This window comes from Carassius gibelio, chromosome B17, assembly GCF_023724105.1.
Source record: "Carassius gibelio isolate Cgi1373 ecotype wild population from Czech Republic chromosome B17, carGib1.2-hapl.c, whole genome shotgun sequence".
In the NCBI taxonomy this organism is placed as follows: Eukaryota; Metazoa; Chordata; class Actinopteri; order Cypriniformes; family Cyprinidae; genus Carassius; species Carassius gibelio.
The window spans coordinates 20,660,575-20,688,507 of NC_068412.1; the positions used below are offsets into that span (position 1 = coordinate 20,660,575).

The following is a 27,933-nucleotide window of genomic DNA, read 5'->3' on the forward strand; positions in this document are numbered from 1 at the left end:
TTCCCTGGGTTCTCTCTCTTCCCTTCATCCAGGAAGCACTGCTACATTTTCCCGATCAGCCAAAGTGCTTTTATTGACTTGTGGGACGCCACATGCGTGCCTGGTCTGTGTTATTAAGAAACACGGCCCCTTACTCACAAACACATACTCACTCATACCATTCCTCAGAAAACTGGGTCTCAAAGGGGAAACTAACATCCGCTGAAACAAGGCACTAACTCATGCTAGTACGATCGCATGTGACAGGAGGTGTCTGTGTTTTTCATTCCATGCTGCTGTTTCTTTTTAAAGATATGAAGTCTCTCTTTTCTGTTTCCTGCTCTCGACAGGATGGATCCACGGGGCAATCTGGAATCGTTCCGGAAGAAACGTCCATTTCCATTCAGGAGCTAGAGCGAACAATTGAAGAATTACTTGTGAAAATCTCAGATATGGAAAAAGACAATGTTCTGGTTGGCACAAAGCTTGGAAAAAGGGATCGAGAAGTGGGTGGCTTCAATCAAGCCATTAAACAGACTAAAGTAAATAAACAACGAGTTCATTCAGCCATTCAGACCTCACCTGTCGAGGAAGCCTTTAAACTTCCAGTGCCTTTATCAGACCAATCACATTTTCCCAAATTAAGTGACACCGCTACTTCACCAGTGGGATTGCCCAATACCTGTAGCTGCCAAAGAACACAGAAAATCCCTTCCCCTGCACCATCACTACTTCCTGTTGTTTCAGGTTTCCCAACACCTTCAAAACAAGATGCATCAGTTCCTCCACCTCTTCCACCTCCACTCCCAGATGCGATTCAGATCCATCTGCCTTTCCTGGGTACTCCTCCACCCCCACCCCCTCCACCTCCACTTCCAGGTATGGGTCTGCCCCATCTTCCACTCACGGGTACAGCTTCTTCCTCTCCACAACCTCCACTCCAAATTATGGCTCTGCCCCCTCCACCGCCTCCGCTCCCAGGTATTGTTCCTCCACTTGCATCTGTGGGCATGGCTCCACCTCCTCCACCTCCACTCCCAGGTATGGCCCCACCCCCTCCTCCTCCACCTCCTGGCTGTGGACCCCCACCACCCCCTCCTCCACCTGGTTTTGGGCCACCACCACCCTTCGGTCCCCCTCCACCCTTCATGGGGTTGGTGCCGTCTAGCATGACTCAGGAGTCCGTCCCCCTGAAGGCTGTCATCGAACCTCCACGGCCCATGAAACCACTCTACTGGACACGGCTTCAGCTAAATGCCAAAAAGTAATCATGTCTCATTGACTGAATGCTGCATGTTTTTGCAGTGTGTATACTGAATGCTTGTTTCACCTTATTTAAAGTCAGCCAAGGCTTGATTATGATCACACATGTGATAAGACAAACTGATATTTTTATTTCCCTCGCTCATAGGGATGCCAAAAGTGACCTGGTGTGGGAAAAGGTTCAAGAGCCTTCAGTAGACTTTGACGAATTTGTGGAGCTGTTTGCCAAAAGTGCAGTCAAGGAAAAGAAGAAACCTATCTCAGATACCATAACAAAATCCAAGGCCAAACAGGTAAGAGGACTTTACTATACTCCCACTGATTAAAAACACTGGGTCCAGGACCTTTTTGGATGTCCCAAAAAGTAGCAGAACTTAGTAGACCCCTGTCATCTCAGCTCCCAGGACAACATTCCTGATTGTCTTTCCTTAGCTCTGCCCAGGCTCTCACCTCACCACACACAAAACTAACTCTTAACACTGATTTCCCATGCACAGCTTGTGAATCAGAGCCTTACAGCCCTTCTTTAAATGTTATAAGCTTTACTTAAAGGGATAGTTCACCCAAAAATAAAAATGTTATATTTATCTGCTTACCCCCAGGGCATCCAAGATGTAGGTGACTTTGTTTCTTCAGTAGAACACAAAAGAAGATTTTTAACTCAAACTGTTGCAATCTGTCAGTCATGTAATGAAAGTGGATGGGAATCACGGCTCTGAGAGTAAAGAAAAAACTTAAACTAAACCCTGCGGCTCGTGATGATACACTGATGTGTAAAGACACTAAACGATCGGTCTGTGCAAGTAACTGAACAGTATTTATATAGTATTTTTAACTCTGATTTTCACTGCAATGTTCGAACTGTCCTGAGCACGTTTTCAACAGCCAGCACCTGATGTGTTGTCTTCTTCGCAGAGGTAAAAAATATATATAAATACAGTTCAGTTTCTTGCACAGACCAATTATTTTGTGTCTTTACACATCCATGTATCATCAAGAGCTGCAGAGTTTAATTTAGTTTTGTTTGTTTATGTTTTTTTTTTTTTACTCTCAAAGCCATGATTCCGATCCACTTCCATTATATGACTGACAGATAGCAAAGGTTTGAGTTAAAACTCTTTGTTTGTGTTCTCCTGAAGAAACAAAGTCACCTAAATCTTGGACGCCCTGGGGGTAAGCTGATAAACATCACATTTCAATTTTGGGGTGAACTATCCCTTTAATGTTTCCTCAGACAAAGTGTGACTATGAGACTCTTTGATAAGACAGTTTACCATCTTTCACATCTGAACCTAATCTCGCTCTCTCTCTTCCTCTCTGGTAGTGGTGTGAAAATTAGTCACTGGTAAGAGTTTTGTGGTTCCTTCGTCTGGAGTCATGCAGATTTCTGATAACAACCCACAGCTATACAACAAGCACATAACAAACTGCATCACACAAACTAATTTAATGGTCCTGCAGCTGTGTTCTTCAATTATGAGTTATTTACGGATATTCTGTGCAGTATTCAGGGTTAGATGCAATTTTTTTAAAAAGACATTAAAGGGTTACTTCACCCAAAAATGAAAATTATGTCATTAATGACTCACCCTCATGTCGTTCCAAACCAGTGAGACCTCCGTTCATCTTCAGATCACACTTTAAGATATTTTAGATTTAGTCCAAGAGCTTTCTGTCCCTCCATTGAAAATGTACGGAGGAGAAGATAATGCTGAATAAAGTCGTGTTTTTTGTTATTTTTGGACCATAATGTATTTTCGATGCTTCAACAAATTCTAGCTGACCCTCTGATGTCACATGGACTACTTTGATGATGTTTTTATTACCTTTCTGGTCATGGACAGTATACCGTACAAACATTTTCAATGGAGGGACAGAAAGCTCTCGGACTAAATCTAAAATATCTTAAACTGTGTTCTGAAGATGAACAGAGGTCTTAATGGTTTGGAACGACATGAGGGTGAGTCACTAATGACATAATTTTCATTTTTGGGTGAACTAACCCTTTAAGTTCTTTTAAACTTTCTATTAATTAAATAATTCTGGAAATAAAGTATCACGATTTCCACAGAAATATTAAGCAGCACAGCTGTTTTCAACATTATTAATAATAAGAATTGTTTCTAGAGCAACAAATCAGCATATTAAAATGAGTTTGGATGGAAAATGTGATATTGAAAACTGAAGTGATGGCCACTGAAAATTTACAGGAATAAATTATATTTTCAAATAATTAAAAATAGAAAAAAATATATTTTAAATTGTTAATTTTGATCAAATAAATGCAGCCTTGGTAAACATGAGACTTTGAACAGTCTTATATGTAGAGTATACAGTATATTTGTATTGGTACCATAATAATATGAACAAGTTTTGAGAACACACAGTGGTATTGTCTACAAATAGGATAAATAACAAACATTTTTTAAACATGTAAATATTGAGAAATTCTGAGACTTTTGAAAGTTTTCTGTGTACTCTCTCTCTCTCTCTCTCTCTCTCTCTCTCTCTCTCTCTCTTTCTCTCTGTGGTCTGTAAGATCTGAGGAATTGGGGGGGCAGTCTGTATTGAGTTAAAACCCACAACCCTCAAACCACCAGCCAGCCCAGCGACTCCAGTCAGCCTAGTGTGGTCATGCCACACTTTATATGTGTGTGTGTGTGTGTGTGTGTGTGTGTAAGCAAAAGAGGGGGAGAGAGAGAGAGAGATAGAGAGAAAGAGAGAGAGAGAGATAGAGAGAGTACATTAGATAATCTCTTCAGAATTATTCACAGAACAGTTGCTTTAGTCTTACAGTTTGCACAGATCACTCAAAATTAAATTGCTAATATAATCAAATCCCCTTATAATTCATGTGCATTAGATGTATAAATTAAAAACAACTGCCCGATGCTTCATTTGAGCCCACATAATCATGTTAATTTTATGAATCATATTCATTTTACGGCCCATTGCTCTGGCAGTAGTTATCTGGTCCTTTAGCTGGTAGTTACTGTTTGACCGCCGAACCGCCATACTCCCTTATACAGCGATATCCACGCTTCCCACCGAAATCTTGCCAAAGTATGGAATCAATTGTCATTGGTCGGTAAGCGTCTGATTTGAGATCCAGCTCATCACAAGCATTAGTGTGTTTCCCACATCATTAACGTAGCACAGGACTCTGCAGTCGCGCTGTGTTTAGTGGTCATGAGGCCTGTGGAGATAATGAGAGCCAGAGGCTTTCTGATGATCACACTGGGCCGCCATCGCGCTTTCAAGTGTGGCCTGTACTAGAAGGTTTTCACGATTTCAAATTCTTTCCAACAATCAGAATTAGCATGTTGTTAACAGGCGGTCATAAAAAAAAGATGTTTGCGATGGCACTCAATGTATATGGGGAAAACTACAGGAAAACTAGTAGAGGGCCCAAGGTTTCTTTTTTTTTTTACTTAGTATTTTTATCTTGCTTTTGAGTACAAAACCTCTAAACATCAATTAAACAAGATATATTTACTTGAGTAAAATGACTTGTTTTCAAAAAATTAATAAATAAATAAGTCTAAGATAAAGTCTAAAATAAGATAATTTTTCTTAAGCCACTGATAAAGCATACATGTTCTTTCTTTTTTTTTAAAGAAAGCAAGACTTAATATATTGTATTTATATTGTTTTATATATATATATATATATATATATATATATATATATATATATATATATATATATATATATATATATATATATATTTCATACAAAAAGGCAAAAATAAAGAAGAATTATTATTTTTATTTTTGCAGTATGAAAAGATTGATTATGTGAGGTATCACATGCATGCATCCACCACGTGTTTGGAAATGCCTGATTTGAAGGGGCTGCCTGAAAGTGTCAAAATCGTGCTGGGTTTAATATGACTAGACAGGTCTGTCATTTGCATAATTACTGTGGTGTTCCTTGGCAGAGCCAGAAACTGGAGAAAGTAAAGTTATTTTAATAGATGCTGTGGATGAAAGAAAGAGACGAAGACCTCTCCATAATACCATATGAGGAAACAGTCATAAATACTCATATTTTGGCTCTGTTTTTGCTGTCCTTATTAGGCAAAGTACCTCTGTGTGCTATTTAATTTATGAGGGCACCCAGAAGAAATACTGTGTTTATGTATTTTTGTCACCAGCAATAATATTCAGGGTAAACTGCGTTTAAATAATACTAAATAAAAAGTGGCTGATGTTTTATAACAGTAACAACATATACCCTCTCTCTCTCTCTCTCTCTCTCTCTCAGGTTGTCAAGCTGCTGAGTAACAAACGTTCCCAAGCGGTGGGGATTCTGATGTCCAGTCTTCATTTAGATATGAAAGATATTAAGAATGGTGAGCTTATTCATTTAATTATTATTATTGTTCATTAGAGTCTTGATAGTGCGTTTTCGTATCTATTATAAGGAGACCTACTACTCCTTTGAGAGATTCTGCTCAGCCTCCTGTCTGCACGTGACTTCTCTAAGGGGGGAAATATGATGTCAGAGCCAGTTAAGAGTCATTGTTCGGTGCTGTTTATACAATTACTGATTGTGTTTGAAAACTGGAGGGAGAGGGGTTGGTTGCATTTCAGGGTTCAAGAATAGGTTGATACCGTAGATCTTAATGGATGTGATGATTAGAGCCGCATCATCTTTCTGGTTGTGTTCTATTGTTTTCTTATAGTTACTGTTCTACTCTGCTTTTGCATAAGGCTTCAATGTCCTGTTTCTCTACTGAATATATTTCCTCATCTGTCTTGTGGGTCCTTTTCTCTCTAATTTGTCTCTGTCTATCCCTCTTATTGCTGTCATCACTCTACCTGGTAATTCATCCCCTTGAATCGAGAAAAAAAGGAAGTAAAGCCATTTCTTCTCATCACAGGTTCGGGAATGTTAGATCTGTCTCTCAGCACCACGAGCTATCCAGAACCCTTGATTGTGGATTTTGTGAGTTGACGAAGGAGTCACTGTAATAGAATGCATAGGGAAAAGCCAAAACACTACGACACATACAGTAATTGGTAAAAGTAGAAGATTTTTTAGAAGTGTTGATTGTATCACATATATATCTTCATATTGTCTACACACATCCCTTGTCCCTTTTTTTTTTGTCCATATATCTCAGATGAGCTGTGCTTTTCTTGAGCTAAATTAAACAAACTTACTTGTAAAAAGCAAAAAGAGTAAATGATTATAGTCATTCATTCAATTAATTCATTCAAACACACTGATTCGTTCAGGAATTAGTCTTTATTTGTGAGTTACTTGTAACAACAAAAAATAAAATAAAATAAAAAAATGATGATATTCATTCAATCAAATTGATTAATTCAAAAACACTGATTCGTTCAGGAATTAAACTAGTCTTTATGAGTGAGTCTTTTATTCAAAAGATTAATTGTGATTCACTGATTTGTTCGTGATTTCATATCAAACATGGAACCAAAAAATGGTTACTTCTTAGTATTGTTCTAGGATGGAAAAACTGAGAATTCCTCAACAATATATTTTAGTAGCGTTTACTTTTAATCATACATTAGATAACAAGACCCAGAAACGTAAGAAAGCAAAGTTATTTTTATATACATTATATGTTTTTATGCATGCAAAAAAGAGTAAAGGAGACCTATCCATGTATTATATATTAATATATTTCATTATGACAATTTTAAAGGTTACATTCATGAGCCAGAAGTTTGCAACAAATTACAGATTAGATGAGTGAATCTAATTATTAGAGTCACTGAATCCTTTAATCAAACGATTTGTTGTGATTCATTGATTCATTCAGGAACACCACTGCCACGTTGTTTGATTCAGTTTGATTTCTTAGAAAAAATGGAACCAATATTTTTTTTAGTATCATAATGGATAAACAGTGTATTCTTCAGCATTGTATTTTTAGAATTGTGTACTTTTTAGCCATTCACTGGTTAACAGGCGCAGGACAAGCTGTATTCTGTTTTCTTTCAGTAACATTTTTTTCATGCATAATTTCCCTCCAGTGTAATCCACTGTAACAACAATCCTTTGTTAAATTCTATTTTTCTTTCTTCATTTTAATGAATCAGCAAAGCTGGATGCAGTTTTAAAAACCACATCACATTATGTGAACGGATACCTAATATTACACACACGCACACATGCACACACATCCTCAGTTAGTCTTTAAACTGCCGGCATTTGAAGAAATTTTTACTGGCTCTTTGAGAATTTATGGGCACAGTCCCCATCTATTATGCAGCTCAGTACCCACAATTCAGCACTGGCCGAGTCTTATTGGGTCTTGCTGCAATTCCGCCCATTGCAGAGTAAACCACCAAATAGAAACAAACAGTTTTTCTGACAGAGCTATTTACCCAGAATCAATACATTCCTCAACATCACGCTTCACCACACTGACCTGGATCAGGCCCTTTGAGGAGCTAGGAAAGAATTTCATGAATTGGTTTAATTGCAGAGTTTAAAGGTTCAAGCAAAGTTATGAAGCATTTATTACAGTCAGTAGAGAAGATGTTGCCTGTCTGTCTCTCTTTTCTTTCATTATTCAATTATCAGCCATCAAACAACATTAAAAACACTCTTCTCAAGATTATTAAGGAAACTAAACCTAATCTAGTGCAACTCCTTGGTGGATTCTCACTGAATCGCTCCCTTTGTGCCAACTTTCTTGTTTCCCTCAGCTGGTTTTCATAAGATCTGATGTTTGAGCCTGAAAAACACTCCTGCATGATTGACTAGAGCACAGGCAGCTCTTGCACAAACACACTTGGTGACAGGCCTTTGATTTCTACCCATAACAGTCTCAAAGTTTCACAAGTCAGCTCAGAGTTTGTGCGTGTGTGAGACTGGATTCATCAGCGTGTGACGCCGACCCCCTCCGGACGATTTGTTTGTTATGTTCCTTCAGTGACTCACACTCAGTTGTTCTGCTGCGCCGTCTGTTTGGGTCTTCTGAACTGTCACAGGACATTGTTTTGTGGAAACATTCTGAATCATGGCAGCAATCACAAAGAAAGCAACCAGAAAACATATGTGCACAATCGTGTTCTAATATAAAATCCTTCCTTCTCTTCTCTTTGTTAGCCAAACATTGTGCTGTTTTATCCTTAGCAGTGTTTAGAGAGAGAAGGTGGTGTGCGTCCATACAGCTGAGGAATTGCAAACATGGTAGCATTCGATGTGTATTTTCCTTTGTCTGGTTGTGTACGTTTGGAAGATAGTAATTATGGAAGCTTGGCATGAACTGAACACTGTAAACCTCCTAGGAACTATGAAACTGCTTGGAGAAAAATGTTTGGCCTATGAAAAATGTAACAAGAGCAGTTACAGAAATAAAGTTCAAGCCAGATCCATAAGCTACCATTGTTCACTTAACCCAAGGTTGCTCCAGGGGGATTCCTCCTGTAATAGGTGTTATTTGGATAAAACTGTCATCTAAATGATGAGCTATATAACAGTAAGAGTGAATGAATTTCACGTGATTATAGTCATTGGGGTGTAAAATGTATAATTGCGTTTATTGTTTCAGATATGTGAGAATTTTTACTCAGACTCTCCTACTATAATTTCCACTGAGCCTTTCTGTTTATATCACAACAAAAGATCTCTGAATGGGCTAATATATTATTATTATTATTATTATTATTATTATTATTATTATTATTATTATTATTATTATTATTATTATTATTATTATCATTAATATTATGTATGCTGCTGGCCCAAATTAATTCAGTGTTATTTAGTTCTTTGAAGATATATTATATTTAGAAATTACTATCAAACTAATTTTTAATGCTAAACACATCTTTGTCAGAACTATGGACTTTTCTGTGTGTGTTTTTTCCCCTGTGACCCAGTTTCTGTCTCTCCTTGATTGTTGATTAGTTCCCAGGTGAGTCTCCTTAGCTCCCTCGTTACCCTGTCTTTATAAGCAATGTCCTTTCAGCTCAGTTTTTGTTGGGTCTACCAGTTCCATACATAAAGATCTCTCGAGGACCATAGCAGACAGTTCCTGTTGTTTGTTCACATCACCAGCTAACCGGATGACATGCTCTGCACTTTCTATGACGCAAGCCTGAACGCCGAGTGCAGAGCGTTGTCGTCCAATGATGGTCCTCGGGAGGAATTCGCTGTCATTGTGGAGTGTACTCTGGTGAGAAACGGGTTGCCTCTTACCATCTGCTCCATGGAGGATCCACTCCCGACCCAGAGCCCAGCCTACCATCTCCCCATGGTACAGAGCATACGCCTAAGCCCACTGATAATGGAGAGCCAGAGCCCAACCCGTCAGACCAGGTGTGAGAGCCGGCTACAGAGCCCACCACACTGGTCCCGTCCAGTCCTCCTTCATCCTTGGTTTCCTCTAGCCCTGAGGGGGCTTCCGATCCTCCAGTGCCTGCTCCTAGAAAGTGTCCTCCAGTCCCTGCTCCTAGAATTTGCCCTCCAGTGGCCGCTCCACCAAAATGACCACCCTCCCACCCGTTCCTGCCTCCTCCATTGATGGTGGGCCCCTCAGCCCGCCAACTATGCAGTGTGAGCCCCACGTGACTGCCATCCTCCAGCGTTGCCGTGGTCAGAGTCTCCCTCATCTCTGCCTCTAGGCTCAGGCCCGGACTCCGCCTTGGCCCATAGTCCCAGTGGCTCCACCTCGGCTCCTAGATCTCTCGCCTCCACCGTCAACCATCGATCCATCAGATCCACCGTGCTCCCTCTCCACTGACTGCGCCTAGTCGCTCCATCCTACCCTCTCCATTGGGCTCCTTCCTCCCACCAGCTCCACCTTGGTCCTCAGACGCTCTGGCTCCGCTGCGGATCTCTTGATCTCCCACTCCGCCTTAGCCCTTGACTCCACCCTGGCCCCCCGGATCCTCGGCATCCCCCCTGGCTCATGGCTCTCCGTCTCCGTCTTCCTCCACTGCTGTAGGTCGGCCCCCTGGAGTTGTTGGCCATTCCTCTTCCATCGATCCTTTCACCGTCGGCTTCACCTTGGGCTGCTGTTATGGCTGTGGCCTGGGTCCTGCTCTGCTCCTCCTGTCTCCTCTCCCTCCATCGTCCTCCCTCCATGGTCTCTGTCTGCCGGCCCCCTCCTGTGGGTCTGTCCTTCACCAGAGCCTCCTCCCAAGCTCCCACCTATGCCTCCTCCTGTTGTTGCCTGGGGTGCAAGGACGCACCTTCTGGGAGGGGCCGAAATGTCAGAACTAGGACAAGGACTTTTCTGTGTGTGTTTTTTTTCCGCTGTGACCCAGTTTCTCTGTCTCTTTGATTGCTGATTAGTTCCCAGGTGTGTCTCCTTAGTTCCCTTGTTAGCCTTTCTTTTATAAGCAATGTCATTTCAGGTCAGGTCTACCAGTCAAGTATGTGTGTCTTCCTCCCGTTCTCCATGTTGGATTTTCCCCTGTGTTGGATTAATAAAGACTCTTTCGATTATTCTCGGCTACGTGTTTCCGGCAGTGTAGTGTGACAATCTTTTGAATTCAAATGTCTGTTTTATAATAATAAAAATAATAATCAATAACAGTAATAATTATTGTTGAAAAACACATGCTTGAACACCTATTTAGAATTAATGTCTTTATAATAATAATTATATGAAATTTATTATTATCAAATCATATAAAATAATTATTGTTATAAAAATGTCTATGTATGGTTAGATAAATTATAATAAATGCTAAACATATCTAACTTTACCTCAGTGTCTGCTACATACAAAGTCAAAAAAATCAATGCAAACCACAAATTCAAATTTGTAATTCTTTGGTTCATCTAATTCAGAGACTATGACCATACAGTATGAAAACTTTGTTGTGCTTGGTTTTTTTCAACAAACCTTTGAAGCTTTCAAAATGTCTCTCCCTCAGAATAAAGCAAGGCCACAATTGCATCAGTTGTTTGGGGAAACACAGCGCAAATCCCTGGACATCAAGAGACAAATTCTTTGTTTGGAGACTTTGTTGTGGGGGTGTGGGGATTACGCTGCTGTTATTTGTGTATGTGGTGGTTGGGGTGTCAATCTGGTGGGATGCTGTTGTCAGGTTGATGACAGGTTAAATTACCCAGTCATAGATTGTGCATTCTTTTTTCACTCTCCTTCTCGTCTCCTCTTTCGCTCTTGTCATGTGTTTCTTCTCCCCAGCTCTTTTAAGGCTGTAGTAGCGCTCTTTGATTTCTTTCATCTGTAACGGGAGTAATGCTTTGCTGTCTGTCTCCATTTTCTATGTCTGTGCATTGGCAAGATATGGATGTTTTTGTTATTCTTTCTTGTGCGGTTTATGGAACGCGCCAATGATCAATTTCTCAATTCCCCAAATGACTGAACACACAAAAGTTATCCAATAATAGCTCTATTAAGCACAGAAAAAGTGTTCTGTCTAGCCAGCTCAACAACAGGCCTGCTAGAGAATCAAATGCTTTTATTATCTAAAAACAAATAAATGTTTTGTACTGAGTAAAGTTTTTTTTTTTTTTTTTTTTTGATTGTTAGATTATATCATCACCAATGCCCATGGTTAAAGAGTTTTTATTTTTTTTTATTTTTTTTTATTTATTTTTTTGTCATTTTTTTGTCACAGTTAGTTTGTATTGTCCTGTGTGTTACTATTGAACCATGTTTTAGTTTTTAGTTTTAATGTTTTAATGCATTTTAGAGTGTAATTTATTTTTGTTAGTTTCCATAACTCCAGTCTTGAGTTATCTATATAATTAAAATAAATATTATTATTATTATGTAAATTAAGAATTACTATTAATTTTGGTATTATTGGAAAAATGTGATTTGGCATTTTACTCCTTTGGAAAAAATTTCAAATTTTTCTCAGCAGCACCGATCTTTGCCTGAGAAATCATTTGAATAGATCTTGAGTCCTGATTGGTCAATCATTGATGGATTTTTCTTCTCTCTGTCTGACAGCCATCTTGAACATGGACTGCACCGTGGTGGATCTGGAGACGCTCCAGGCGCTGTATGAAAACGTAAGTCCACAACATGACAAGACGTGACAGTCCAGATAAGCAAATGTGATGAATCCTGACATTTCTTATGAAGTATGAATAAGTGATCATTTATCATATCTCTAAACTGTTAAAACTCTCAGAACTGGACAGGATATACCCTTAGATCTTGGAGCTTTGCCTCAACTCGGTCCGCTCCAAAAGAGAGCTACGGAAATGTGTGTTAAATACCAAAACAAACATGCAGGCCACAAACACCGCTGGAATGAGTAAGGTTTACCATGGAGCCGGGGTGCGTGTCACTGTCTGAGGGAAAGAGAGAGAGGAACACGATGACATGCAACTGATGACAAACAGGAAGACAAATGAAGAAGATGAGGTTTTCTCCCTCAAAGAATAAAAAAAAGGACAGTTCAAAAACTGTGAAAAAAGACTGAGCTTTGAGATTTGTAGCTTATGTAACTTATTGGCAGTTACAGACTACGTCAGTTAGACGTGGCAACATAAATCAAACCTCTTTCTTGGAAGATCTTTGACTCACTCTTAGACGACTGGCTGCTATTTTCTTTCATTCTTTAAGTGTGTGGGTGCTGATGAGTTTGCACACTGTGATCGCCATGTGCATTGCTGAAACAGTCATAAATCTTGCTGTCAGCACTCTAGAGCTCCTTTACATGTTTTCTGTATGCGATTGTGTGCCACATGTCATTATGAGGAGATAAAGACAGGGCATCATAGCCACACATCATCTTAAGACCTACAAGATGTCGAAAAGTTCCCCACACATGTATGATAATTATTCCAAAACACTTCATATGTTGACACTTTTCTTGTGATTTTGCTCCATGTATCATTTTGAGAACACATAACATTTTATAATAGCTTTCATATTTATATATAGTTGTTCATGAAACTTGAAAATGTAATTTATATCAGGGTTGCCAGCTCTCACGCGTTCAGGCTCTGTCTCATGCTCTTACTCTGCCCATGTAAGGGTGGACTACTCACACTATGCGTTTTGAACCGAGCCTCGGACACGAGTTGGAGTGCTGACCAACTAATTTAATTAAATCAAGTATGATTAGGTTCATAACTGGTCTGGTTCTCACATTGATGAACAGGAATTGTAGTTTGCCAGTAAAGCTGCAAATTATTTCATGAACAACAGCTGCCTCCTTAAAGATTCTCTGATACATACAAGTAAAAATCACTGCATGGCATAAATTATACATTTATCACGCAGAATACTAGTGAAAGTGGTTCTCTGTTATCTCCAGCCCAAGTGGCAACCCTGCTTTTGATATAAAACAAAGTCTCAATTCTCAATAATAAAAAAAGTCATTCTCAATAATACGAAGGGAAAAAAAAAAACGACTTAATTCAACATTTGTCTCCGTTCAGATCAAATCACAATGTAGGAAACAGTTCTGGTGTGACGCATCTGACACAGAACAGCATATAGGTCCAGTGGATGGCAGAGTGATGCGGAGGAGACAAATTGTTGAATAAAGTCAATCATATTCCATCCAGAAATATCTTAATTTGTGTTCCGGAGATAAACAAAGGTCTTATAGGTTTGAAACGACATTAGGGTAAGTAATTAATTACATAATTTTTATATTTGGGTGAACTTACCCTTTAATGTAGGGTAATTCATTGTAGCGCCTTAGTTAAAGCCAGAGCCATTGAAAATCAGAGTTGTGACAAGCTTTGATCTCGCCGGCGTCGCCACCATGCGGTCATGTGGTTTAATGGATCCAGACAAACAAACCAGCGCCGTCAATACATTTGAACGGGTTTAAGCAGGATAGATGACAGCTTCATTATACAGTTATTTGCAACAACTTTTGGTAAACATTACAGCATACAGCATTGATTAGTACATCGATGACATTTACTGTATCATTTTATTCTGGAGAGAGATGGAGGGGCAACATTATGGTTCCTCTTCGGGAACTCAAGCTGCGTCGGAAAACGTTATGGGGAACGCGTTTAGCGTGAGCGACTCTGAATATCATGTGTAATCTGTTTTATGGAAGAGCGTGACGTCACGGGCTACACAGATTACACATGATATTCAGAGTCCCTCACACTAAACGCGTTCACAGCGTTTTCCGATGCAGCTTGATGAATTCCAATGTCATTTTGTGGTCGATTGTTTTTTTGTTTTGTTTTTTGTAATGCCATGCTTTACGCTTTAATAAACGTACTGTATCTACTCGTTTAGTTTCCCAAGAGTATTGAAGGTTATACCTGCTTGCTTATTTTTAAGTTTTGCATTTGAATAAATATAAGACATGATTAAACATGATTAAAGTTTAAAAAGTTAATCAATTACATCGTTTTTAAATTATACTCATATAAGTACAAGTGAATATTAATGGAAACAAGCAAATACTGAATTTAACCCAAAGTTTAAAATAGTGGGGAAAAAAGGCATTCAACTGCATTTAACAGAAGATTTGTATGCCCCACAATATATACACATGTATTGACATTGAATCAAGATCAAAATCTCACTCCCAACTAAACTTGAAAGTTGGCAACCCTGTTGTATTTACAAACAAAATAAAAAATATGAATATTATACAAAGTGCAATAGTTGTATTTAAAGCCACTCAGTTTTTTATTTTTTTTTTTTTATTTTTTATTAAAAATAATAGTATGAACAAATACACTTTGATAAACCTTTGATTTGATACAATTTTTTAGAGGTGTCAGGACAGATTTTGTGGGAAACTGCATACAAAAACCTGTGTGTGTGTCACATTTGTAAATAGAGAAAAGTAGCTCTGGCTGTATGTATTGTGAAGTTGGGTTGTCACAACAAATGGCAAAAATGTATTATAAATCATTCAGAATGGTAAATATCCAGTAATCATCAGTTGTAAAAACAAAAAACAAACAAACAACATTTTTTTTTCAACCCCTGTCCAACCACATACATTCGTGCAAAGCCGAATCACAACCAAAATAATGTTCTTCCGCTAGGATGCCTGCAGTTTTATTTTTCAACCACTAGAGAGCCAAAAGTCACAGCGGAGCATTAACTAATAAAGAGACATGAAGTGATGTGTGTGTGGAATATGTGTAGTAAGTTTCTGCTGAAAACTATCTTTCCTTCCATCCCTCTGTTTTTCCTCCAACCCACCCACCCATTCTCGCTGTAGCTTGAGGCGATGTTGTTGAGTTTAAATGTTGAGGTTGTTTCTCTTTAGTGTGCAAGACTCCACGCTGTCTCTGACTCCTTCAACCAAAACCACAGAACACCCCCTCTCACACACACACACACACACACACACATAGTATATCCCCCTTTCCTCTCTCCCGCTTGTTCTCTCTATTCTCTTTTTCACTGTCTGACTCAAGCAAAGTCTGAAGTGTGGATCATACTTAGTTTTTTGCATCATACAAAGACCAGAACGATCATAAAGCAACACACACACACACACACACTAACAAATACACTCCCGAACATTAGAGTTTATATAACTATTAGATAGTTATAAAATGCTTTATAAGGAGAATATGAGTGTATTTTCCCAAAATGAAATCACATTTTCCTCTCTTGAGTGTACTTTCATTCTGATTTTCTTTTTAACAGAGAGCTCAGAAAGAAGAGATGGATCAGATTGAGAAACATATCAAGTCTTCAAAAGATAAAGAAAATGCAAAACCACTGGACAAGCCTGAACAGTATCTATCTATCTATCTATCTATCTATCTATCTATCTATCTATCTATCTATCTATCTATCTATCTATCTATCTATCTATCTATCTATCTATCTATCTATCTATCTGTCTGTCTGTCTGTCTGTCTGTCTGTCTGTCTGTCTGTCTGTCTGTCTGTCTGTCTGACTGTCTCTGTCTGTCTCTCTATATATCTATCTGTCTGTCTGTCTGTCTGTCTGACTGTCTCTGTCTGTCTGTCTCTCTATCTATCTATATATCTATCTGTCTGTCTATCTGTCTGTCTATCTGTCTGTCTGTCTGTCTGTCTGTCTGTCTGTCTGCCTGTTGTATTTTCCTTGCGTCATTCATTTCGTCCCCTCTCTCTGGTAGGTTTTTGCTGCAGTTGTCAGAGGTTCCTCAGTTCTCAGAGCGGGTTTTCTGTATTCTCTTCCAGTCCACCTTCACAGAATGTGTTACATCAGTTCAGCGCAAGCTTGAAACACTGCTGAGAGTCTGTACGGTGAGAGAGAATGTGAAGCACACTAGTCAGATTCCACTGACAGCTTCACCATTGTCATATTTCAAGTTAAAAGTTCAACTAGAAAGCAGTGAAGAAAACATCTGTTTCACTCCCTCGCTTCCTCTTCTGTTTAAAGGCTCTAAAATCAAGTCAAGCCGTCCTGCAGGTTCTAGGTTTGGTTCTTGCATTTGGGAACATTATGAACGGGGGCAACCGGAGCAGAGGACAGGCAGACGGATTTTCCCTAGACATCCTACCCAAGTTAAAAGATGTCAAGAGCAGTGTGAGTATAAATGAGATCCCTATCACTAGTTTAAAGGGATTGTCCACACTAAAATGAAAATTATGTCATCATTTATTCATCCTTATGTCATCCCAAACCTGTATGACTTACTTTCTTCTGTGGGACACAAAATAATGTTTCTGTCTGTTTTGACCATACAGTGAAAGTCAATGGGGTCCTGACATTGCACTCTGTTGACTATCATTTTATTTTTCCATTTTGCAAAATGGAAGTAAGCTATTTAATATGAATTTGCGAGACTTCAGATTCATCAGTTGCTATAGATTAAAAAAACAAAATGCTTATGAACAGTAAAAAAAAAATCCAAACCAGTGTGTTAATGATTATGATAATAAATTCAAATAATATTTTAAAAGAATGGTTCCCCAAAAATGAAAATTCTGTCATTAATTACTCACCCTCATGTCGTTCCAAACCAGTAAGACCTTTGTTCATCTTTGGAACACAAATTAAGATAGTTTTTGATGAATTCTGAGAGCTTGACTTACAAAGAAGAGAAGAAATTGCTGAATAAATCAGAATCATAAAGAGCTTTAGTGCCAAGTATGCTTGCTCTTACAAGGAATTTGTTTTAATGACATAAGCGTCCAGGACACTGAGACAACAACAACAACACAGACAATCGAAATGTCAAAACCAAAACTTATGTAAATATAAATTAATTGAAAAATATTGAAAAATAAATTGAAAAATAAATCAATTGTATGAACAGTTGTGCTATAGATGATAGAATGGTATAGAATAGAATGAGAAGATGCAGGGATATACTAGGATGGAGGTTTAAACAAATAAATATAAGGTTATTGAACATTGTTATTGCTTAATGTCGGGAACATTTCATGAGGTTGATTACCTTGGGAAAAAGGCAATTAGTCATTAGTTTTGTTTTCTTTGCACATAAAAAGTATTCTCGTACCTTAATACATTTTTTATTGAAACACTAATGTCACATGGACCTTTTTTCATTAAGTCATTATTATCTTTCTGGAACGTGGTAGTTCTGTCTATGGACTGTCATAAAGTTCCTGGATTTTATCCAAAATATCTTAATTTGCGTTCTGAAGATGAATGAAGGTCTTAAGGGTTTGGAATGACATTAGAGTGAGTAATTAATTACAGAATTGGGTGAACTATCAATTTAAATTTAAATTTATGCATTTAGCAGACGCTTTTATCCAAAGCGACTTACAGTGCATTCAGGCTATCAAATACAAGTTGACAAACAGCATAACAGGATGATTTGTACAAGTTAAAAAACCTACAGAATACATGAATTTAATAATATTTTCCAAGATATCTTATTTTGCCTTACACAGAAGGTCATACATGTTTTCAATGGCATGATGGCAAGTAAATGATGCCAAATGTCAGATCCACCACATAGACCAGCACTGAAATAGCATAAACCTTAGACAGAACCTGCACAGAAATTTGCAAACAGTACTTTGATGGTCTTGTGACCCCACTGACCGGGTCATAAAGAACCCATTCTGGCTCAAAATGAGCGGTTTATACTTTATTATGCCAAGGCAGTAGTCTATATCCACATCCCATGCAGTCTGTGTGTCTGCACACATGTGCATGAGAGTGAGCGCCTTTTCAAGCCACCAGGTCTGGCATCTTATTCCCAAACGCTTTGAGTTAAGTGAGTGTATACAATCCCAAAACATGAAAAATGATTATTCTCCTGTGTTTATTTCCACCTCTCGTCTCCTCCTCCTCTCGCTCCATCAGGATAGTTCTCAGAGCCTCCTGTCCTACATAGTTGCTTACTATCTGCGACACTTTGATGAGGTAGGTTTGGCCAACTGTTTATTTCACTGGTTTGACTAACAGACCCCCAGGTCCCTTAGAATCACCCTTCATGGTAGACAAAAAAGTGGCTTTGTTTTTGGTTTCATCACTTTGATTTGCCTTTCCCCTCACCATATAGACAAATGGCCGCTCTGAATGAGCAGAGGCCTTTGATTGCTTGATGGCCTTTTTGGACGTAGATTAAAAGCACTGTATTGTAAATACCGTCAGCAGTCAGTCCAGATGTTGTGATTAAGAGGTTGTGTCCAAATTGACTAAATATGATCAACAGGTTGTTGAAGTGCTTTTAACATTCAGGCAAATAAAAGGAGAGAGCATGTGTGTGTGTGTGTGTGTGTGTGTGTGCTTGTGCGTATGCATGCAAATGGCTCTGATCTCCAACAGACAGACTGTTATTGAGATTGATTTGTTGTGTTTGATGTTTTCATGGTTTTGGAATCATAATGATCTTTACACACCAAACTATTTGAAGAATTCACATTCAATTATTTTTCTAATCAACCATTGCTACAGTTATGATCGCATAAACACAACATCCTGTTTTTTTTTTTTTTTTTTTTATTTTTTTTTTTGGTATGATTGCACTTAAGATTTTCCATTGTTTGTGTGTCAGGATGCAGGTAAAGAAACATGCGTGTACCCACTTCCAGAGCCTCAGGATCTGTTTCAGGCTTCACAGATGAAGTTTGAGGATTTTCAATGTGACCTACGCAAGCTACGGAAAAATCTGAATGGTGAGATGTGGACACACGCAAACGCAAAAGCAAATAAATTAATACCCACAGAAATGTTTAGTTTGTATACACCAGTGCAAATGACCCGTGTTCTGCTTTAGAAGGCTCATTGACTTTCAAATGGCTATTTTTATTGAGCCCCCAGCTGGCTGCCACAATGATCAATACTGCAAATGTGTTTTTTTAAAAGGCCCCAGCATGTAAATAAATGAGAAAAATGGGTCATTTCAGCACTTTTCCTAGGGGTCTAACCTGTTTTGACAGGCCTAAAGCACTTAACTACAGGTTTCTGCAGGTGAACTGTCCTTATGCATTATTTTTACATTACCATTCAAAAGTATTTTATTGATCAGATATATAAAATATATATTAAGTTGATCAAAAGTGATCAGTACTATTCTGTAAATTGTGTTATTCTAAGCTTAATTTGAGGTGTGGGGGGGGGGGGGTTAAGCAGCACAAATGACAATCAACATAGAATGATTTCTGAAGGATCACAATTAATGTACATTTCATCAAATAAATGTAGCCTTGGATCAAATAAATACAGCAAATTCTTTCAATTTAGTTTGATAGTTTTATATAACATTTAGACATTCTGGTAATAGGAATAAAAAAAATCATGTTTTCAAAATAAATCCATTCATATTTTTGTTTGAAAGTCCACATTTTTTAAAGGTTAAGACATGTTTTCACTTGACATCTGTGAAAAAAAATTAATTAATCTATAAATGAATTTCAGATTCTCTTTTGTGTCCTATTAGTAGGAAATGCCATATATTCTTGTGTTTTTTAAAAGAAACTAGCAGGCAGGTAAAAGGATTGCACTGCCTTGTAAGTACTCACTTTGCTCCCTGACCAGTAAAGCAGTTTATCAGGGTCTTCAGAAGGTTAGTGAGATTGGTTCAGCTTTGTGCCGCAAGTCAAAGGTTGTACGACAAGTGCACGATGGTGTGAATGAGGTGTAAGAATCCGATTACATGCTCAAAGCCGAGTTTAAATCCCTGCAAACATTTTCATTGCCAACTCAAAAACACACACACACACACAAATCTGGAAATACTCACATTCCACTGTCGGTGTGTTTGGATTGTTCAGATGCTTAAAAAAAAACACTTGTGGATGTTGATGTGGTCAAATTACAAAAAAACACTTTTACAATCAATCACTTATCCAGAGTGAGATTGTCTACCACGCACAGATAATAGTGTCCAAGCCCTTTTAGTTCCACTCGAAGCAGTCAAACATAACAGATGGATTTGCATTTGGCTTATGGAAATTTCAATTGAAGGATGGTAGGTTTGATGCATTGCTATACAGCCTATTAGCTTCGCCCCTGCTGTTAGCCATATTTTCGCGTGCCTTCACTAGAGTCCCTAGTTGGCGATTTGCATTGTTAATCTTTCAAAAGCTTATTAGTTAGGCCCACTATACATGTGGTTGATAAATTGTAAATGTACTTTTCCAGAGCTTGTATGCTTAGCTAAATCGTTTTGGCGTACACCTGCTAAACAGATTAAGCTTACGTTTGTTTAACGCAGGCAAATATTTCTTCTCTGGCAATGTTTCTCTGAATACTCAACTGTTCACATCCCTAAAATCTCCCTGTGGCCCAATAAGCATGGCTTCTCTCTTACGCCAGGCTCATACAATAAATGGATCATCACTACATTAGCAAGCTAAGCTAAGCGCTAAAGCAGATGTGCGACACTGACAGCTGGAAGGGGCATAGAGTTACGCGGGCGACCCCGCAGGTTCTTGCTTTCACAGAGCCCTTGATCCAGCTGGCTGGGACATTAGCATGTGTGTGTTTGTATTGTGCTGATTGCCATGCTATGCTGTGATCCATCACCTACTTTAGTAATGGAGTGTGACGCGGTGAAGCCTGTCGGGCTGTTGTAAAACTCCAGGTGTACAGCGAACAGAAGCGAAGGAAAGGTTCATGAAATGGGATTCATTAGCATCTGTTAGCACAGGTCACAGATTGCACATTTTTCTCTGAAGTGATACATATGTGAAGTGGAAGCAGGAGGAATGTACTGTAACATGCTAACCTGCTAATAAACTTCTCTCAACCAGTCTTCACTGATTAAACTGTCAGGACCAGCACAAGCATTTCAACTAGCATGGACTTGCTAGTTGAAATGCTTGTGCTGGTCCTGACAGTTTAATCAGTGAAGACTGGTTGAGAGAAGTTTAGCCATCTGGTGGGGCCATCGCTGTGCTAGTCTTTTTAAGATATCTGGCTGACTTGCCCAAGAATCACTACAATGAGTCTTTTAAAGGTTACTTATTTGAATAGTAGTTTTATAGGCTGACATGAGATGTTTTCACTGCTTAAAATAAACTGTTCTTCTGTTCCATTAATCATTTTTTTTTGTTTCTTTCTCATATCTGTGTTCCTGCTCTCTATTTTCAGCCTGTTCAGCAGAAACAGAAAAGGTGTGTAATGTCTCGTCTGAGGAGAACCTGCAGCCCTTTAAGGACAAAATGGAAGAATTTCTCACTAGAGGTAAAAAATAAAACAAAAATCCATTGCAAACATGTTAGAGGTTACTGTTTCACATGGGAATGTTATGTTAGTTTCTGATTTTATTGCCACTCCGAAAGGAATTTTCATTTTGCATCTCATGGATTTAAACAAAAAGTAGTATTAGCCTTAAGAAAAGTATTACTGGAGCCAAATATTGATATTGTTTTTAAATTCTTTTTTTTTTTTTTTTTTTTTACATACAGTAATATTTTTTATACATTACTTATTAACAAATAATAAAATAAATAATATTTAATAATACTAACAATTAAAATAACATTGTTATTTTATAGTCAGTTATTAAAAACAGTGGGAATGTAACCTGTCAAAACTCAAGTGGAAGGAGAATTTCTTAGAAAGATTCACTTTATGGTTACTGAAAAAGGTTTGAGTTGGTTCTTGTAAAAAGTAAACCCAAATGTGAACATTCAGTTGTCAAGTTTTTCCAAAATTGTTCATCATTTGTTTATACAGGGTTGTTCACACTCAACAAAAACAAGCTTTAAAAAAAGAAAAAAATCTATGCAAATGCACTTGCCAACAGAATCATTGTAAAATGATTCAGTCTTTTCAAATATGGCTATTCAAGTCATCCGATGAAAATGCCTGTACTTTTTAATATCACGATATATACTCCAGATAGTGTGCCCTATTGTGTGTCATTGCCTATATTAATAAAATTACATCACTCCCTCGTCCAAATACACATTACATACAGAGGAGCCATGCAAATATTCTTTTACAGACGTCACCCTGGGAAACAATTAAAGTCATAATAATGCTGGGATGGAAGTACAGTGACCCTGTGTGAGAGGAGAGATGAGGTGCTGAGAAATAAATGTGACAGAGGCTCTGTGACTACCTCTGGGAGTCAACAAGAATTCTGGGAAATACATCTGACCTGACCCAGACCCAGTTGGTCCAACATTATTTATGTAAAGCTAGCGGCATGAAAATTGAGAGTCCTTAATTTCATTAATGTCAATAATTTCATCCACGTTCCACCCCAACACGTTAATCGCTAATTCAACCCTTTCAGTCTTTTGTTTATGTGATGAAGGCGAGCCGAATGATCCGGCAATTGTTTTATTATAGTTGCTTTCCTTCTTGTTTATTTACCTTCTCTATTCTCCATCTCTGCTTCAATCCATCTCTGTTTGATATGGTGTCTGTTCTCTGGTTTATTTCCTCTAAGTGTGTCTGAGTCAACCTGCCTGATCTGTCTATAGCACTGAAGACTGTTTCTTTCGGCACTTTACTCTTGTCAACAATTCATTGGCCTCTTTTCATCTTTCGCACTCCAATCATCTTCAATTGCCATGGCGTAACCTCTTTTTCCATCGCTCAATTTGGAGTTAGCTGAAACGTTTTTCTATTTTTCATTCTCTGTTTCACTACAGGCTTAAACAAATGCTAAATGCATTGCCGTCTCTCTTTCTTTGTATTCAAATTGGTCCTTGTAACAAAACCCACATGTGCTCTGGCGGCAGGGTGGGGTCCTCGCTGAACGGCCCCCTCCTCATCTCTACCCCTTTGATCTGGAGACTCATGGGTCTCCTTCACTGAGCTCTCAGATGGGTGACATGACCACGGAAAGACCCCCTTCAACCCTCCACACTGCCTCCAGTTAGAGAAACAGACAGAACAGGGATTAAAAAAAAAAAAAAAGATTGGTCTTATTTTTTGTTATTTGTATGATTTTGAAACTCCAGGAGAGTAACAGTCTCTGGCTCCAGCGCTTCAACCACTACTGTTTATTTTTCAGAGCATGAAATTAACTACAGAAAGGAAGAGAGGAAGAAAAACTGCGAGAGACAGGCCTGTGTATGTGTGTGAGAGATAGAGACCGTCTCTGTGCTGTTTGGTCTACGCTCCGTCTTCTCATACCATTTTTTTTTAATGCTGTACTATTTCCACTTCCCTGCACACTGAGAAGCAATGTGATAATCCATTTACCATGGTAGCAGGTACAATATATAATAGTAATAGTTATGGGTGCCTCAGCTATCACCACTACCGATAACAAATGTAATGCTTTTTTGAAGCACAAATGCTTTGAACAACGTTTTAAGTCATAAAATGCTGGGTCTATGAGGTGTGAACTGAAATAATCTGTGTTTTGGGGATTCTCTGGTTGCACAGAATTGTAGTGGTGAGTGGTATGAAAATGTGTACGAATACCCAAATAGTCATTGAATTTATCAGAGGATCACAGGAGACTCTCCATGCATAAGTTAATGAAGTGACACTGACATTACCGCGGTAATGACTTAAGAGACCGTCTTCTCTGTCTGCAGTCAAACGCCTCATCAAATGTTCATGCTGAGAGTTTTAGCAAATATGATTTTACAATGATTTCCTCCTTGATATTTTATGTCAGCGGATTACAACTTGCTTACGTGTAATCTGATTTTCGAGGGTTTATGTTTGTCATGAAGATCGTAACCTGCGAAGATTTACAGAGACGTGTACTGTATGTGCAATCTCACATCTCTCACTATGACTGAAATGGGAGTCTGTTTGTTTTAAAACTGGAACAAATCTCCTGGAACAAAACTTTTCCTGATAACCCATGTCATTCAGTGACAAGCAAAACATAAACATATTTTAAAAGTATAAAAGTCTGTGTCACATGTACAATGTCCTATTTTTATGCCCACAGCCAAAGCAGAGCTGGAGCTCCAGGAAAAACAGCTCGCTGGCACGCAGAGGATGTAAGTTGTCTTACAGTGTTAACCGTGCCAAGTCTCTTGTTCACTTATTATTGTGTCATATTGGTTATGTCTCCTCTGAGGGTGTGTGTCTGTTTGTGCATTAGCATCCACCTCTCTATCTCTCTTATTTCTGTGTGATTTTCCCTCACTTGTGGATTACTAATAGTGCAAGTTCGCTGAGATTGATTGACAGTTTGTCTTCTTTAAAAGTGGCTGTTTTTCAAAACCTTGGCTCTTAGACTGGAAAAAAGAGCAAATATGACACGTCAGTTAATTCTAAAGGTCTTTGTGTTCATTGTCTGAATGTTGCCATTTCTTCCAAGTACTAGTCTTAAGATTGCTGTGGGCGAAAATAAATTACACTTGTCGTTCTTAATGTAAGAGCATTATTTTTATAAGCTAAAATTTCACATTTCACATGCTTGAAGAAAGCCGATCAATTTCACAATTCCTCAGTGTAAACGTTCTAATCTTATTTTGTAATATTTTGTTCATAGTGTCATGCTTTTCTTTGAATGCTTTCCAGTTTTCTGGAGCTGAGCGTGTTTTTCTCAGTCAAGCCTAAGGCGGGAGAGAAGGAGGTTTCACCAAACACATTCTTCACAGTGTGGCACGAGTTTTCGTCAGATTTTAAGGAGCTCTGGAAGAGAGAGAATAAATGCCTATTGCAGGAGCGGTGAGGAATATTATGCCTCTGTTGCTATTTTGTTTGTCTGATTGTCTTCACTTCAAGACACCTTTATTTCTATAAAGTTGTAAAGCAGCTCTAAAAGACAATAGTGTCATTGCAATTCATTGAATGAAATTTGCATATTTTTTTAGTTTGAAAGCTGCAGAAGAGACTTTTAAACAAGCACGAGAGAAGGCTACCTACAACATAAAACCTAAACATGCATCAGGAATAGTAAGTATTTAAAAATCCCTTGATTCACATTACAAGCAATGAGTAATGGACTCTTTAACAGTGTAAACTCCAATTGCAACCATGATGTGTTTCACTTTCTTCTCACTCAGAAAGCCAAGCTGGGACAGAAGATGTGAATTTCTGCTGTACTGAATCCAACAAAACTCCTTGTTTGCCCAGTTCTTTCTTTGTTTTCTACTTAACAGTTACTTCAGTATAATAATATCCATGAGAATGTTTGCATTATTTTAATACATAGACATGGCCAGAATTTATATGAAGACAATCAAAGGCCATATTATGATCATTTTCAACAACAACAATAAAAACAAATCAGCATACTAGAACACATTTTGATCATGCATTGCTGTGGCACCACTATTTTCACTCTCTGCCTAAAACCCTCTCTCTTTTACTTTCTATCTATTTAAAGCCTGCCATTCCAAAAAGCTAAATCTGATCTTGGTCTGGTGGTCAACCGCTTACAGCATGTCAGAAATTTATCTTTACAGTTTTCAGCTACAGCTATGGCATTGTCATTGGAAGGCCATGCTAATTGTTCTTTGAGGGTGGGCCAAGGCAAGCCAGTCTGTGTGCATTATGCAAATGTATATCATGATGACAAGCTAAGTCATGAAATAATGGCAGGACATCAAACGAGGCATTTCAGGCAAGTGTTTTCTGTTAGAGAGATTAACTCCCTTTGGCATGACATGAATTTTGCAGATCGTGTACACAAACAGCTATATAAAGCAGTAAAGAAAAGGTTAAATAAAAAAAAAAAAGCATATTGCTGTAGGAGTAATTCAAAGCCATAGATTGAAACTAGCCACTATTTTACAAAAGCAAACTGAATATTTAGTATACATTGATAATTACACACAAAATCTGCATATTTATTTTCATATCTTCTGTCAAGAAAGTACCGAATGATCTAAAGTAACCTGTGCATTTAATTATCATAAAATAGCATTCTTATTTGTAGGTGAAAGCCATAATATTTTATGAACTATGACAGATAAATAGTAGATTTCATACAGGTAGACTAATTAAACAATATGCTTCTAAATGATGTTTGTTTATGCTGAACAGGCAATGACATTTAAGAAATTGGAATAACTCAATGCATAAAGAAATGGCAATCTCGGATATAATATCTGACTATGTGACCTGTGTAAAGTCATAAAATGTGTGTTTTGGTGATTCCTATATGAAGAGCCACGGCCATCTTATTCTTTAAATGGAAATTTGATAATATTCTGCGTCCATAGTTTCATCTATAGCTGTTTATATACTTCAGCCTATGAAATTGACATAGAATTGAGTGATATGTTGTGAGTTTCTCTGTTCCAACTGTAAGGTGTTTAATGAACAGTTGTTGAGAAATATATGCAAATATTATGATTTATGACTTATACCATTCTTTGTTGTATGTGTACAGCTGTTGTCAGTAGTTCAATAACCTTTAATTTACCTAAATGTATTTTCAATTAAAGAAGCTGACAGCTTTATAGCCCATGCGTGATCATTGCTGTGCTATTCTCTGTGTGTTGCATTAGGGAAAAGAAGAACTGAAGCAGAAGCCGTTTAAATAATTTCCATTTCCTTTTGGAGAAAACGTACAAACAAACGTGCATAGAAAATATGTATTGTAATGTGAAATAATAGATTTATTTTTAGAAGACATGTTTATTACATATTTTACATATAGACATAGATTTTCTATGATTGCTTTGTCATATAATTTCCTTTATCTACACATGTTTTGCTATTTTGTTAAATATTGTCATTAATGCAAACGTGCCTGTAAGACTTTAAGGTAAAGATTTAAGTTTAAACCATTATGAATCTCAGTTTATGTTGTGCACATGACTCATCATAACAATGGGAAGGCTCAAACTCTCTACAGGCTTGATCAAAGTCAGCCCAGAATGGATGAACTGAAACCAGCGGCATTATTTCCATCAGATGCAGCAAAGCTAATGGCAGCGTCAAGTCAAAATATAGTTTATCCCCAACTGACAGCCTGTTCGTAGTCAAAATATAACTCTTAATTTCCTGTCGATAAGGTCCACAGTCACCAAGCATCCTTTCATGTCTTCTCCTGTCCTTCATTAGCGCTGATATTTACAACGGCTGGGTAGGTAAGACAAGATGGTGAAGATAGATGGTGGTCAGACCGCTTCGACTGTTCTCAAGTATCAAGAGGAACAGAGTGCAACAGTGCCCTCCCAATATTTCAGCAGCCTTGATTCCGAAAGTATTTCTCCAATTCATTTTTATTGGATTTTTAAAACATTTTTTGTCAAATAGTTAAACCAGTAGCTAAGAAGTGAATCACAACATTACAAAATGAAAAAAAAAAGAAAAAATTAATTGAAAAAGACAAATCTACAAGCACTTAATTTTAATGAGAAAAAGAATTACAATCGCAATGACGTAATCAAAATTAAAACTATGTATAAATATAAAACTATCGATTTAAAGATGTTGATTATATATAGAAATTATATATTTAGTTTTTTGTAAAATAT

General features: G+C 37.9%; 1 protein-coding gene across 1 annotated transcript in view; it reads left to right on the forward strand.

Annotated features, from left to right (window-relative positions):
- fmn2a (formin 2a) overlaps positions 1-26,912 on the forward strand; it is a 39,643-nt gene extending 12,731 nt beyond the window's left edge. Inside the window, exons 5-18 of the mRNA XM_052580855.1 lie at positions 330-1,243; positions 1,391-1,535; positions 5,509-5,596; positions 12,161-12,222; positions 15,806-15,897; positions 16,266-16,395; positions 16,532-16,678; positions 18,434-18,493; positions 19,128-19,248; positions 21,668-21,760; positions 24,444-24,495; positions 25,022-25,171; positions 25,318-25,399; positions 25,510-26,912. Of these exons, the coding sequence (XP_052436815.1) occupies positions 330-1,243; positions 1,391-1,535; positions 5,509-5,596; positions 12,161-12,222; positions 15,806-15,897; positions 16,266-16,395; positions 16,532-16,678; positions 18,434-18,493; positions 19,128-19,248; positions 21,668-21,760; positions 24,444-24,495; positions 25,022-25,171; positions 25,318-25,399; positions 25,510-25,536 (2,163 nt within the window). The 3' untranslated portion in view covers positions 25,537-26,912. The remainder of the gene's footprint in view (positions 1-329; positions 1,244-1,390; positions 1,536-5,508; positions 5,597-12,160; positions 12,223-15,805; positions 15,898-16,265; positions 16,396-16,531; positions 16,679-18,433; positions 18,494-19,127; positions 19,249-21,667; positions 21,761-24,443; positions 24,496-25,021; positions 25,172-25,317; positions 25,400-25,509) is intronic.
- Positions 26,913-27,933: the final 1,021 nt, after the last annotated feature.